Below are 14,939 nucleotides of genomic sequence, written 5' to 3' on the forward strand. Positions count from 1 at the left end.
GAAAGTTCAGGGAATGTGAGATCAATTGTTCCAGAGCATAGCAAAAGAAAGAGCATTAAAACAGATGATCAAAGTAAGCTTTCATTTTATCTTAAGTGTTCTATAATTTTTGTAAAGGAGAATACACGCAGGGATTATGTGTGAGGTTTAAAACAGTTAACACCAAAACCAAAGAAATGAAGTGATGGACTCAAGGGTACCCACCTGGGAAAGAAGCCTCGGCGTGTACCCACCTACCTGTTCCAGCATACAATGCAGTATCAGGGGCACAGAGATGAATTCTTCTGGAATTGGATTTAGCAAGTCATTGTAATATCTCATGTCTACTTCAGTTGTGAAGAAAAAAGCTGCTGTAAAATATACAATACATCACTGCTCAAATAAGATGTGTTCTCCATTTCTTCCAATAAAATTTTATCCATAAATTCAAACTGTCACCGTGCACTAATAAAAGTGGGATGTGTAGGTGAAGGAGTGTTTGAAGGCAAGATGGAGGACAGTCAGTAGTCCTTAAAGCAACAGCTCACGGTGTTTGTTTTCGGGTTTCATACGTGCCTGATGGGGGCGCTTGTGGCTCCTCATTCTGTGCTTTCTTTTTGCCAGGGGTTGCAGCAACATGTTGTGATGCCTAAAAGTAGAAGAATTCAGAAGAGACGACTGAGATATCCAGCTGAGAGATGCTTTCATCAGATGCTGGTATGCTGGGGTCTGATAGGATTCTGAGACTGTAAGATTATGATCACACCACAAGTCATTGGCTAATATTAGGAGCAAATGAAAGGGTTTTGTCTGAAGAAGGGAAGAAGTTAGTGGGTATGGACCCTTCTCAGTTTTCCTTAACAGAGCCCATTGAGCCATGAAAGGGGTGGGGAGATGGGGCATTGGTCCCTGGGTGACTAAGAATCATACCATTCTCCCCTTTTGAGTCCTTCAATGGTTCCCCTTCACCTTCTGAGTACAACCCAAACTCTTTAACTGAGCACCAAAGGACATCTTCTTCCATTCTCCAGAGGGAGTTTGTGTTGTTCTCCATTTTGCACATACTACCTGGGGGCACAGACCTATCCTGTGGTCCTGTCTTGTGCCTTAATACTTCTTTCCTTTGACCTCATGTCTATGTATGTCCATCTTTGCCCCTTTCTTGAGAATACTTTTCTGTCCCTTCCTCCACTAGGCAATCATAAGCAGCCTTCACCACATCACTTACCCTGCTGGGTGATGCTCTCCTTACTCCTGCCTCTCCCCCACTGGTCCTCTCCAGGTCAGTTTAGGTGCCATATTTTAGTGTTTCTACTGCAGCCTGAGCTGACTTCTCACAGCACACATCATGCCATGTTGAAACCACTGTTGACATGACTGCCATCCTCTTTAAAAGTTAACTTCAATGGGGGGGGCTGGGGGTGCATCTTGTTCATTATTGCCAGCACCTTGCATAAGGCTAGTACATGGTAGAAGCTAAATAAACACCATGATTAATTTATCAGTAGCCCTCTCCTTGTTCCAGGTGTGATTTATTGTGCCATGGACTGAATGGCTTCTATCATCAACTCTCCATGTGGCAGGTAATTAGAAAGCTTCATATAAGCCCTGACCACATGGGTACCCTTTAATGCTGTGCCTGGGGGGGTCTCTTCTTACTCCCACCCTCACTACCTAATTTCCAGCAGGCAGTATTTCCTTCCCACAAGTATTCATGTAATTTTTCCTTTGTGTGTTGTACAAATGTGAAAATCAACTTGTTCAGTTGATCATTCAACCCACTAAGGACATTCCAGAAGTGCCTACCTCAGTAATTGACATGGCTTCCAAGATAGGTTTTTCATTAACCACTTGTGGGATATTGATGAGCTGCATACTTTCCAAATAGTGTTGGTGCTGCCTCTTCCAATCCAGGGTGTCATACATCAAACAGGCAATATTTTCAAAAATATCAGTACCCAATTCCAGCTACCAGTGAGAGAATTAATGACAGTTAGTTATTAGTGTTTTGTTGTTGGAATCAGATGTATGGTTTGTTTCTCTCTTAACAGCTAAACCAAGCACTTCCCCAACCAGTAAATCCCAGCCATGGTGAGTGAGTCTTCATTTGTTGAACCCTTCTTGTCCATCTTGTTCACTACAACGCAGACTGTTCCCTTTGGAGGGTTGTATGGCTGCATAACACTGTAAGAATCTAATTAATGCTTCAACTAAATGAAAAACACCCTGTTCATTAATTTCAGTAACGTGGCCTATATTCTGATGTCTCAATTTCTAAAAGAACATATTAGATAGATAATTTCAATAATCTCTTCTGTGCTACCTTCGGCAGAAAAAAACCCTAAGAAGTAGATAATCTACTGCTTCTATATCTAATACCCACAAGTCTTATTATTTAGCAAACAAGTTGTCGATCAGATACCCTTATTACCTGGGCTTTCATTTCCAGAACTGGAAAAGTACTGTTACCACTAGGTCTGCCTGCCTGCAAGCAAAGAAGGGTTAAGTAGGCTTATCTTAGATCTGAGTTACAGAGTAAGGTAGGATGAGATAGCTTCTTGGGGGGGGGCAGTGAATCATAGTCTGGCAGGAGTCCAGGTAAGTGCGGAGCTCTGCCCATCTTCAAGGCATAGCTGTCAGTCTGGGCTCCACATGCCTACTCTAGGACTGAGCATTCTCCAGTTAAGCTTCAACCTGCTAGTCTTCTGCACAAATTCTGGTAGAGAAACATGTTTTTCTTTGTATTTATAAGAAATATGGTAGGACTTCTGCCCCTTCTGATCCTTTAGCTTAACTAGTTTATTCATTTTTAAATCAAACAGCAAATCACATGCTAAAAGCCAGAAAATTATTTCAGCAACAAGGTTTTAACTTGAGATGTTGCAGATGTCTTACATGAGTAGTTAGCACTTCTTGATGGGCATTTATTTGATGTAAAGCTTTCGTTACCTTGGTTCAGCATAAATATAGCCTGCTTGTTTGAAGACAAAGGTACTAATGCTTTCCTTCTTCCAGAGACGAAGAGGACCCTTTGGCTGGCTTCTGCTTTGGCTATGAGGCCATTACCAACTTACATATATAGCTGAGTGTGTGACATCATGTATCCACACCATGTATTTAGTCTATTTCTACGAGAAGTAGATTTATTACTTTTATGTTTCTCAGGTGATCTCAACTTTACTGTGAACTTTGTTCTTCAATATGAAACCCAAAGGCCTTTCTTTTCAAACCCAACTCCAAGACTGAACTGTTTTCAAGACTCTCTTACCCCATCATCCTCAATGCTGGGTTGTTCACCCACAAATCATAACTTATAGAGGTGTGCCTGGGCTCTAAAAAAAAAATACTGCAATTGGACCCAGACCACAGCCCTGGCATAAAGAAGATATTCAATAAATACTTGCAAATTGATTGATAGGAGATCAGTGCATCCAGGTGGGCAGCCCAGCCATAAGTGGTTGCCTAGACGACTGAATGTTTTCATTCCTGACTGTTATTTTTGTGGCCCAACTAGATGCCCTCGATGTTGACTTTCTAGTTCGGAGGTCAAGAATATTTTACCATGACTAGTATTTCAACTGAGATGATAATATTTTTTCAACATAAAGTTTTCTGAACTTTAATCGCCATTTAAATTCTTCTAGTCTGTATTTTAAAAAAGTAATAGTCTTTGAAAATGGAGTGATTAAAATCTTCTAATGAACACAAAATTGTGGACACTGGAGGAGGAAACAGGGTGCTGGGAATGGTGCTGGGTCTTTTGAAGCTGCGATTATGTGCCTTGGTTTTATGACATCTATGTACTGAAGGTGCAGTGAAATGTACTCCACCTTGGACTCGACACATTTCAGCTCTTGTCAGTCCATGCCTGGGGGGGTAAATAAAATACAAAGAAGAGACCCTTAGCTGGAGCAAGAGCAAAAGATACTTGGCCTGAGGCTGACTTAGAAGACTCTTCTTATTGCTTCCTCTGAATTATGGCTCAGGAATTATATGGCTGTGACCTCCTATGCCCTATTGAACCAATAACGTGTGCAAGTTCTCGAGATGGTGTGACATGAAGCAGTAAAGGACAGAGGGTAGTGCATTCTTTTCTGAACTCAGGTTGAAGAGGCAGAAGAGTGAAAGACAAAGCAGGAAAGATGAAGACATCTAGATGAAAGGGTGGAAAGAGGCCAAGCCAAGGGAGCTTGGAGTAACCAGTTTTGCTTAGAACAAGCTCTGCCTTCGACCACGGCTTCTTTATGTTTAGCTTCTTTTCCACGTATAGGTCAAGGCTGATATTTATTATTACTATTGGCAAGGCATCAGGCTTCAGGGTTCTATTTCTATATAGTGACATCTAATGCTTTATGTTGACAGTCTTAATAACTCAAACTGATCTGTATATTGTTACTTATTCAAATCCTGTCCATCCTTTAAGGTTCAAATCTGGGTCTCCCTCTCCTCCGAGTTTTCCTTACTTCATCACGTGCACATCCACCTCAAGGTTATACAGTCAGGGACTCCAGTCATGAGAAATGTTCATGTTCCAACCCTGGGGCCTCTGTTTGTTGGAACAGGGGATCAACCAGACAGAGACCTGAGAAGTTTTGTGTAACAGGGCTGCCTGGATATCTTCCACAACATCCATGAGAAGTAGTCACTCAACCTTCTCTTTAAAGACACCCCCGTGTATGAAATATTTGCTATTACTTTGTGATGTATCCCATTTCTTCTTTTTCTGAATTAGTAGGAAATGTAGAGTGTGTTTCACATAACTGAGCACATAGGTGTATGGCACCTTGAACACTGCTTCTCAGTTTCATGGTTTTGCTCATTCCTCTCTGTAAGATCCTCAGTAGCAGAGACCAGTAAATGCTCTCAGAAAATGCCTATTAATTGTGGGGGTGGGGCCAAGTCATCCTATTAGATAGACCTTGCTGGCCAAATATATTAAAAATAATATTTTGGCAATAAAATTAAGGACCTAGAAAAACAATATTTTGAACTGATATATAAAAAAAGAAAGACAATATAATTTGAAAAACTGTAAAATTTACTATTTTCACAATTAACATGTTATATATTAGAAGTCTGCCAAGAACATGGTTAAAGTATAAATCAAAGTCTCATGCCACCAAATAAAAGGATTACCGTCTTTCATCTCCATTCCATCTTATTCTTTGCCATTAATTCATACACTTAAAGCTAAAGAACCAGGCTATAACCATCACTGGGCATTCAGTCTTATCACTGTCTTGAAGACGAAGGAGTCTAGCACAAAACTATGTATATAGTCAGTGCTCAATAAATGTCTGTGGAATGAATGAATATGATAAATGAAACTACACTACCATATGTCCAAACCACTCTCACAAATCCATGTACTAACCATCATCTTGCTGTCTGCCCAGTCGGAAGGAAAGTTATCTGCCTTGACCATGTATTCAAGTCGAGCAACATCGAAGAGATTTGTTTCAGGTTTCTCATTATTCAGGATTGGTTCCAGGTACTTCCAGAAAGTTTCAAGTTCTCTTATGGCATTCTCTTTCTTCAGTTTCTCAGCCTCTATGTCTAATTATAGCAACATGTTAATACAACAAAATGAGAATGTTGAATGTCTTCCCACTTTAAGTGGATATGGTCAGTTATATGCATTGCAATATGTCTGTGCGGTAGCAGAAAAGGCAAATGAAGAAATATAATTTTGAGAAGGTTTTGAACTTGGGTTATACAATTACGAAACCAGAGGATTTTACTTTCAAAATTGATATTAAACTTGAGCTTATCCCACCTCTTCATTTTACTCTTGAGGTCTAGAAACATTATGATAAGGTCACACATTTGCGGAGTTAAATGTGTTCGATATTTCCATCACCCTTAGATTGCATCTATGTGGAGCAGTTTTTCTGTGAAATCATTTTTTGACCATCTCAGTGTGTTTGCTTCATAATTGGTTAGAAATGCTGTTGATCCAATTCTCCTCCCCACGTGGCTAAAAATAGACCAGATCAATGATTGATGCTTCAGTTAACCTTTGGTCACATCCAAATAGATACAGGCTTCTCTGGGCCTTTATGTTCTGACTAAAATCATGACAGTTCCAATAGAGTTACACACGATATTTTGCCTAAAATATTAATTTTTATTATACCTATAACTAAATGGGCTCTACTACTAAGACCCCATGGTTCTATTATGAAGTCTATTTTTCTGTGACTTTATTTCTATATATTAAATATTTTTTATAGAGAGGCTATGCACTTATGGGACATATTCTCACTGGCTTCAATAATAAGTTATTTAATATTACAATGATCCTTTGAGATAGGAGCAGCTGGGTCTGAGTCTCAACTCTTTTAGTTAGTAGCTGCCTCTAGGCTGTGAGTTCTTTTGGTAAAATGGAAAAACAGATCTTCCTTGACTTACAGTGGGGATGGGGTTATACCCCAATAAATGCATTATAAGTTGAATATTTGGTTTTTTAAATTATGTTCAGTGAGCCAGCATATGGTACATCATAAGTTTTTGTTGAAGTGTTCAACGATTTGTTAGTTGCATATAACACCCAGTGTTCCTCCCAACATGTGCCCTCCTTAATACCCATGAAAGTGAAAAAGTACACCTAACTTACTGAGCATCATAGCTTAGCCTAGCCTACCTTAAATATGCTCAGAATATTTACCTTAGCCTACAATTGGGCAAAATCATCTAACACAAAACCTATTCTATAATAAAGGGTTATTTACATACCTCATGTAATTTATTGAACATGGTACTAGAGGTGAGAAACAGAAAGTCTATGTGGGTACAGAATGTCGTCAGTGTATTGGTAGTTTTGCCTCGTGATCATGTGGGTGGCTTGGGAGCTGCCACCATCCAGAATCACAAGAGAGCATCATACAGCACGTTTTTAGTCCAGGAAAAAATCAAAATTCCAACTTCAAAGTATGGCTTCTACTGGACGCGTATCTCTTTCATACCATCGTAAAATCGAAAAATTAAGTCCAACCATCATGAGTTGGGGACTGTCTGTAATAAAACACACTTCCGAGGATGGCAGTGGAAACCACATAAATCAATGCACTTAAAGCCCTTAGCCCTGAGCCTAGTCCCAAGGCATCTGCCCAATAAATGGTAGTTTTTACTATCATCAGTGGTAGTAATTTCTAACTTGGAAGAGCCAATTTTTTTCCTAAAGATTTTGTTTATTTATTTGAGAGTGAGCAAGAGAGAGAGAGGGAGAGAGAGCACACGCATGAGCAGGAGAAGGGGCAGAGGGAGAAGCAGACTGCCCACTGAGCAGGGAGCCTGATGTGGGGCTCAATCCGAGGACCCTGGGGTCATGACCTGAGCCAAAGGAAGACGCTTAACCGACTGAGCCACCCAGGTGCACCCTGGAACAGCAAGTTTTTAAAATTCAGTGTTCTAGAAATTGAGATGTAGTTGTGTAGATTACAAAACACTGTGCAAATGATATTATTAATAAATAACAATAAAAGCAACAGCGTATGAAGAAAAACTTGAACTTCCAGATCACACAGGCTTACATAGGATCCCTGTTCTATCACCTAAAGTACATAGTAACTTTGAGTTCCCTTCCCACAGTGGCATTCTAGCACAACTCCCTTGGATGAAGACCCTGGGGTCCCAAATGGCTGAGTGGTAGCCACAGCTACCTAGTCTACAGCTCGGAAGATAGAGCGCCCTCTCTGATTCATCTCAATAAGCCAGAAGCAAAGCAGAGCAAGAATCCAAGGCTGTGACCTCCCTTGGGCCACGTGGTGACTGTGGCTCCTGGAAGAACACATTATCTACAGTTGATCTATCCAGCCCACACATTAGGTAAAAGTTATGGGTTAAATGTTCCTGAGAAATGTAGTTAGATAACCAAGTCTTCTGACCCATAGCCCAGGTTCTCTGGGGCTACACAGGGATATAAACAGAGTATGATTTTAATTTGCAAAATTTACAGCACCTGGCTAGTGCAAGCAGAATAAAGAGCAAATCAAAGTCTTAAAAGGATTTAATAACGAATGTATTGTATGACTATTTTTTGGACAGAAAACTCTATCTGTACTTCACAGACAGTGGATAATATTGAAAGATTCAGTAAGTTGTGTAGCAGACTGCATACCTTCTGGCTGAAGAAGCACTTCCTGCTGCTGGCTAACTGCTGCCAGGTGTGTCTGCAGAGGTTCATAATTCTCTGAAGATATTTTAATCACACTGCTGATGGGAATGCCAAGCTCAGTCATAATCGCTAATAGCTGAGGATTGTTGAAGCCCACAACTATAATGTAATGCTGGGCACCATCATCTGGCTCATCGTCTGTTCAAAATACCACAAAGAAGAGCAGCCGTCATTTTAAAAGAGAACAGGTTGCACTCAAGCAGTTAGATGGCTACATACATTATGCATGCGTTTATAATACCTCTGGCTCGCCAAAAACAGTCCACTTGGCTGGAATGCAAGCATGTTGACTGGTTTTCATTATTACCCTTCCAGTAAGAAGGCTGTGGCCATTTTACAAAATATTAAATCACTTTTGTAAATGAGACATAGTCATAATAGAAGGACAAACATACATGGGGCCTGTGCTCATGGAAAATGTGTGCTTGGGTTTTGTAAAAAGAGAAAAGCTTAGGCTGTGATTTTTTTTTTTTTTTGGTTCAATCTCTTTTGAGCAACATCTGGCTTTACTCCTGAATTACGAGTAGCTGCAGCTTTTTGTGGTATTTTATAAGTAGAGGTGTTTACAGGAGAGGGAAATATCGAATATGGACGTGCCCCCTACCAAAGTATTCTGTGTATTTTCGTCAATAGGTGTGAATGCTAAGTGGGTTATGGAACAATGATATATTTCTTGCATTAAATTTTAAAAATATATATTGTGCACTTTTCTAAAATTATTCCCCCCTCTACTTAGCCCTGGTTACACTGTTTTATTAATGTTAAAACATAAGTTTCTCCTAGACTGTGAGATTCAGAGAGGTAAAAATAATTGTGGTACTTTCACAGTCATGCTGGGTAGTACACGAAAACATTAAATCCTCAATAGCCCATTAAGATAAATTTACAAATAAAGCAATATGCACAAACTTTTAATTTTTAAGTAAGAATTTTTCTTCTATCCCTAAACAAATCTGTGTTGATAGTGCCTATGGAAACCATAATATCATGGCTTCTAAGTCTTGTGGATTTACAGTGGAGCCACGTCCAGGGAGTCCAAGTGACAAGGGGTGTGAGGGCCTGCCATCTCATTTAAATGGGATGCAAATAATAACAGGAAGCTCCATTTGGGTTCGAGGGTAGGTGGCAATGAATTACTCACAAGCTGCACAGGTTAAAACAGTTTTACATCAAAAATCAAAAATGAAGGAAATTCTAGTTGCTCTAAGAGAAGCTAATAGTGGGAGAAGTTGAGGTCAGGTCAGGAAGCCATGTGCTCTGTGTGAGTCCCAAATTAACTGGTCTGATTTTAGCATCACCGTATTTCATTCATTACAATAATCACTTTCTAGTTTGCGTCATAATTATGTCTGAGTTTTTAAAATGTTCTGAACAAGGTAGTAAGCTACGTGGTGGCAAAATCAGCTCATTATTTCATCTTTCATTTGCGTTATGAAAACGTGTCCGCAGCAAGACAGGAGCTAAATAAATATGTGGTGAAAACATAAATGAATTGCAAAAAGCACTATTTTCCTACTACGGTGTCATGGGTGGTATGTGATTTCTGATTTTATAAAGAGAGAAAAGCCTGGGAAAGATTAAGCATCATTACTAAAATGATTTCTCAAGTTATTTTGTAGATTGGAAGGCAGGAAGTGGAAGGTAACCCACAGGAAGAGCGTCTCACTGACCAATGTAATGTTTAGTGCCATCGTCTTCTCCCCTCTGTTTTAACTGCGTGGTCTTTTTCACTGTTGTGTTTGCCTCAGGCTGATCTTTTCCCTTTCCTTTGGTGACCTTGGTACTTGAAGTCGTCTTCTCCTTGGGAGATTTTGCTTTCTCTTTATCCTTTTCTATCTTGAATCTATCTTCTATTACCTGGAAAGAGAGAATACTTTTTCTCCAAATCATACGGTGAGCAAGCAACAGCTTTTCTACTGTTGGGTGAATCAATCCTTTATTTTGTTCAAGTGCCTGTTTACACATTTATTTTTCAAGTAGTCATTCTTCAAGCCAGGATACTGGAGATCCCAGGTTGGGCCCAAGTTGTGACAAAGCACATCCATGCGTGAGGACTGAGGGGTGGGTGCTAGGAGACCTTTTACACAAGTGACTTTCTAGAAGAGAATTCATCCTAAAGGAGACTCAAGTATGGGCCTATAAATTACCTCAGTTGTTGGGGGAGGGCGAGTGGGGGATTCTGAGTACCTTGTGATGGTTGTAACTTAGGTTTATCTTGCAGCCTAACCCTGGGGAGTGTCAGTCTGAGTATTAGAGAGAGGTTGGCTTGTTCATTAAAAACAAAACGAAAGTTTAAAAAAGACCAAAAAAGTGATGCAGCCACTCTGGAAAACAGTATGGAGGTTTCTCAAAAAGTTTAAAATAGAGCTACCCTACAACCCACTAATTACACTATGACGTATTTATCGAAAGATTACAAACATAGTGATTCAAAGGGGCATATGAACTCCAATGTTTATAGGAGCAATGGCCACAGTAGCTCAAATATGGAAAGAGCCCAGATGTCTGCCAACAGATGAATGGATAAAGATGAGGTGGCATATATGTGTGTGTATGTATATATATATGTATATATATATATAAAAAATGATGGAATATTATATAATGATGGAATATATATATAATGATGGAATATTACTCAGCCATCAAAAAGAATGAAATCTTGCCATTTGCAATGACATGGATGGAACTAGAGGGTATTATGCTAAATGAAATAAATCAGTCAAAGAAAGACAAAAACCATATGATTTCACTCATATATGGAATTTAAGAAACAAATCAGATGAACGTAAGGGAAGGGAAGGAAAAATAAACAAGATGAAAATTGAGAGAGAGGCAAGCCATAAGAGATGCTGAACTCTAGGAAACTAATTGAGGACTGCTAGAAGGGAGGTGGCTGGGGGAAAGGGGTAACTGGGTGATGGGCATTAAGGAGGGCACGTGATATAATGAGCACTGGGTGTTATATGCCACTGATGAATCACTAAATTCTACTTCTGAAACTAATTTAAAAAAGTAAAAAAAAAAAAAAAAGCAAAGAATAGTTTTCTCTAAATCTCCTTGACAAAGTTTTTCAAAGTTTTAGTGTATTAACAAGTTTCAAAGGTTAATAGATTCTTTGGGGAACCTAACACTGACAAATTATTTTTATTATAATGCTACTTAAAAATGTATAGACATAATCAATGGTTGCTATTTGATACATTCAAAGATGGGATCAACACAAAACATCAGCTGGCAGAGCAAACTCTTTACATTTTTCTGGAGCATATTTAGACTGCCATATACCATGTAAAGACCTAATTTTCCCACCAATTTTTTTTTCTTTTCAAAGAATTGTGAAACCTTTGTGCATTATTTCATAATGTAATTACACTTTCAATGCATTTGTTTATAAATATAAATAGACTGTGTTCATTAAAATTATGTGGGCAGTACTAGAGCATAAGGTGGCCATACAGAAGATCCAGAATATGCTTCTATTATCTGCTTTTTCCATACTCCACAAAATTGGAACAACAAAATAAAAAAATTATTGTAGCAACACCTGGGCTCTGTGTTTTCCTGAGATCAAGAAATCAAAGTTGAAAAATTCCATTCTAATACATTAGAGACAAGGAGAGTAGAAGATATGTTGCTTTGGCACCCAGCTAACAGAATGTAACACAGAAGGGGAGAGAAGCACTTCTCTACTCCATGTGTCTTCTGGATGTTGAGGGCTCCAGAGGACAGTTTAGCTTTGGCACCCGGAAGAAGTGTCAGAGGTACCTATGGATTCTCCATGAGGCCCTAGCACCTGTGGCTCTAGCGGTGGGGAAACTCTGTCTCCTCAGCAGCAGTGGAAAGCATCAGGGAAGGCTGTCGATGTCATCACTAGCCCTGGGTGGAGGCAGCAAGGAGTGCACAAGGTAAGGGGCAGAGGTCTGAAAAGCCCCAGCATTTCTCTTTGCACCAGATATAAACTGGTGCATGAACTACAGCTGGGCTTCTCCCCTCGAGCTCTGAGCCTACTGGAGAAGAAAGAGGCAAAAAAGCACATGCACAAACTGGCAAAAATATAACTACAAAATTTCAAGACTTTTAGGAAGGATAAAACCCAAAGATAGGCACACAATTGAGGAAACCTCTCTAATGAGTTGGTGATGGAGGGTGTCTCTGAGGAGGTGACATTTGAATGAAAACCTGAAAGACGAGGAGAAGCAAGGAAGACAGAGTGTGTGGGAGAAGCAAGGAAGACAGAGTGTGTGCACGAAGGCCCGGAGTCATAAAGGAGATAGGTATGTTCAAGGGACTGACAAGACATGAGGATAGCAGGAGAATAATGGGCAAGGGAAAGAGTAGCCCAAGCTGATGTGGGGGAGGCAGGGCATGGGACAGGTCTTTGGAAGTAGGACTAACAAGTTTATATGTTATCAAAAATGTAATGGGAAGGCCATAAAGAGTTTTAAGCAGAGAAGTACTATGCTTTTGCAAGATAATAAGCAAGAAGACTGGAAAGGAAGCTCTCTAGTAATGGTCCAGAAAAGACCTAACAGTGACTCAGATTACAGAGATAGAGAAGTTGGGGTGAGAAATGGCTTTTACTTAAGGTGAGCAGACGGACTCTTCAGAGACCATGTCAACTTTGAGATGCCAAGAAATGTCGGGAGGCAGTCAAGTACATGCATTCTCTTCTGAGAAGGGAGATTTGGCTGGAGTTACAAATTTGGATGTGGGTCACATATAGTGATTAATTGACTGGAAGAGAGGCAAGGCCCTGGGAAGATGTCCGTGGATGAGTGTATTACAGGGGCATATGAGGTCCAGTTAGGAGATGTGTTCACTGTCTAATGGAATGGCCCAGTAGGGAGGGAGACGCTGAAGATAGCAGGGAGACTAAAGTCCTTGAGGAGGTAAGATGGAAACAGATCAATAGAATGTGTCCGTTTCCTTTGCTGGGAGGAAAGACCATTTCTCAGTTTAATAAGAGGATCAAGAAGGGGGACGGCTGAGTGTGGGTTCAAGAAAGAGAGAGGTCTTCATGGTGTTAAAAGAATGTTTCAATTTTTTCAAGTGAAGAATGAGGCACAGTTATTGGCTGAGTACAGGCAGGTACTAGGTAAGAGGTTTTGAACAGAGACAGTAAGATGAATCATGTCAGAAAATGGGAGGGCAAGCTTAGTGAAGAAATATGGTAGAACTCTCTGCCAGTGTTGAGAGCTTATTGGAAATTTTGAGATTGTTAATTTAAAATGAAACCAGAGCACAAATCAGTGCCCCTGAGTCCAATTAGCTCGGAGGCATTGGCAAGACTCATGCAGGCGCTCAAACAGCCACACTGGGATCATGGTAAATCCACTGAAGTGAACACTCCTGGGTAGCTCCTTGGTGGACAGCTAGCCCTGTCACAAAGAAGTCCTAACTCTGATATCAAAAGCTTCCAGGAACTTCCACAGCTGTGATTTTAAATAAAATCTCAGGGTGATCTTTAGGATGGAAAAGGAGAAACTGTTTCAGATTAAATTGTTCTCAAGTTCAACCAGAAGAATAAACATGGATATGTTCATACATACATTCATTTATTCTATCTTTCCAAAAAATACTGCCAAGTACAGAGGGAGTTTAAAACTAGTTTTTTTATTCTTTTCCTGATACGACAGTACAAGGGCCTTCTGGCCCTGCTGGCTCTCCTAGGTGGGGTATGAGCACCTGTGCAGGGTTGGGGTTCTATGATGTAAGGAACTCCCTGAGCTCTTTCTTCTGTAAGGTTTCTTGGGACCCCAGAGAGAGCAGGGCTGATCACAACCAAGATGTAAAATTAGCAGTAAATTGCAGAGACTCAGCTCTGTAGTATGATAGGTGCTTTCCAGACATCATCATTTTCATTTGTTCTCACAATGCAACCTGAAAAATGGGTAGTTTTGTTCACATTGTATAAGTGACAAATGAGAGTTTGCCCTCAGACACTCCACCATAGTAGAAACACAAGCAGGTTTGACCTCAAAGCCTAAACTCATTAATTTCTCTGGTTCTGTTAGTCTCAGTCTTTGATATCTTCCTACCTTCTTTCCCAGGCCTTCTGCCCTCCTTCTACTCTGTCTTTCCAGGGGCTAAATACTACTATGTGCTGGACGCTTTTTTGTTTCTCCATAGCTTCACCTCCCTCACCTCCTCTTCCTGTTGAGTGGCCTCTTTTTATTCTCTATTTCTTTTTGCTTTTGCGTTCCCTTAACAAGGCAAAGCTTGGTTGACCAGAGAAAAGCACTTTTTAAACACATTTCCATGGACACTGAAATTATCAATATTCATAAAAGTACCTTAAAAATACCTATAAATCCTGATTCATTTAAGTAGCTTTTTTAAATTATAAAGATAATAATCATTATTGAAAAATATGAAAGCATATAGAGAGCTGACAAAAAACCACCAGAGAAGACAAGTGAAGAAGATATTTAGTGCATTCTTTCAAATGATGCACCTTTTTAACATCGTTACTGTTCTCTCTACACAATTTAGTGTTCTGCATTTTCTGTTTAACAATGATGTTATCTTCCATGGGTAGAATTTCAAGAAGATTGTATAGTAATCTATGTAAAGAATGTCCTAGGTAGAGTGACTATGTATGTACTTTCCTGGTGCAGAGACATCATACTATAGAGAACAGAAGCAAATGGAAGTACCTAGGTTCTTCTGGGAGTCAGACCCAGGCAGAGAGGTCCTTGGTGCATTTCTTTTTTTTTTTTTTTTTAATTTTATTATTATATTATGTTAGTCACCATACAGTACATCCCCGGATTCCGATGCA

General features: G+C 39.8%; 1 protein-coding gene across 1 annotated transcript in view; it reads right to left on the reverse strand.

Annotated features, from left to right (window-relative positions):
* Positions 1-14,939, reverse strand: part of SPAG17 (sperm associated antigen 17) — a 210,776-nt gene that overhangs the window by 121,554 nt on the left and 74,283 nt on the right. The window contains exons 5-10 of the mRNA XM_034641782.1: positions 9,826-10,012; positions 8,099-8,293; positions 5,354-5,535; positions 1,786-1,947; positions 556-628; positions 238-347 (exon numbers count right to left, since the gene is read on the reverse strand). Coding sequence (XP_034497673.1) covers positions 238-347; positions 556-628; positions 1,786-1,947; positions 5,354-5,535; positions 8,099-8,293; positions 9,826-10,012 — 909 coding nt within the window. The remainder of the gene's footprint in view (positions 1-237; positions 348-555; positions 629-1,785; positions 1,948-5,353; positions 5,536-8,098; positions 8,294-9,825; positions 10,013-14,939) is intronic.

The sequence above is a fragment of the Ailuropoda melanoleuca genome, chromosome 2, assembly GCF_002007445.2.
Source record: "Ailuropoda melanoleuca isolate Jingjing chromosome 2, ASM200744v2, whole genome shotgun sequence".
NCBI lineage: Eukaryota > Metazoa > Chordata > Mammalia > Carnivora > Ursidae > Ailuropoda > Ailuropoda melanoleuca.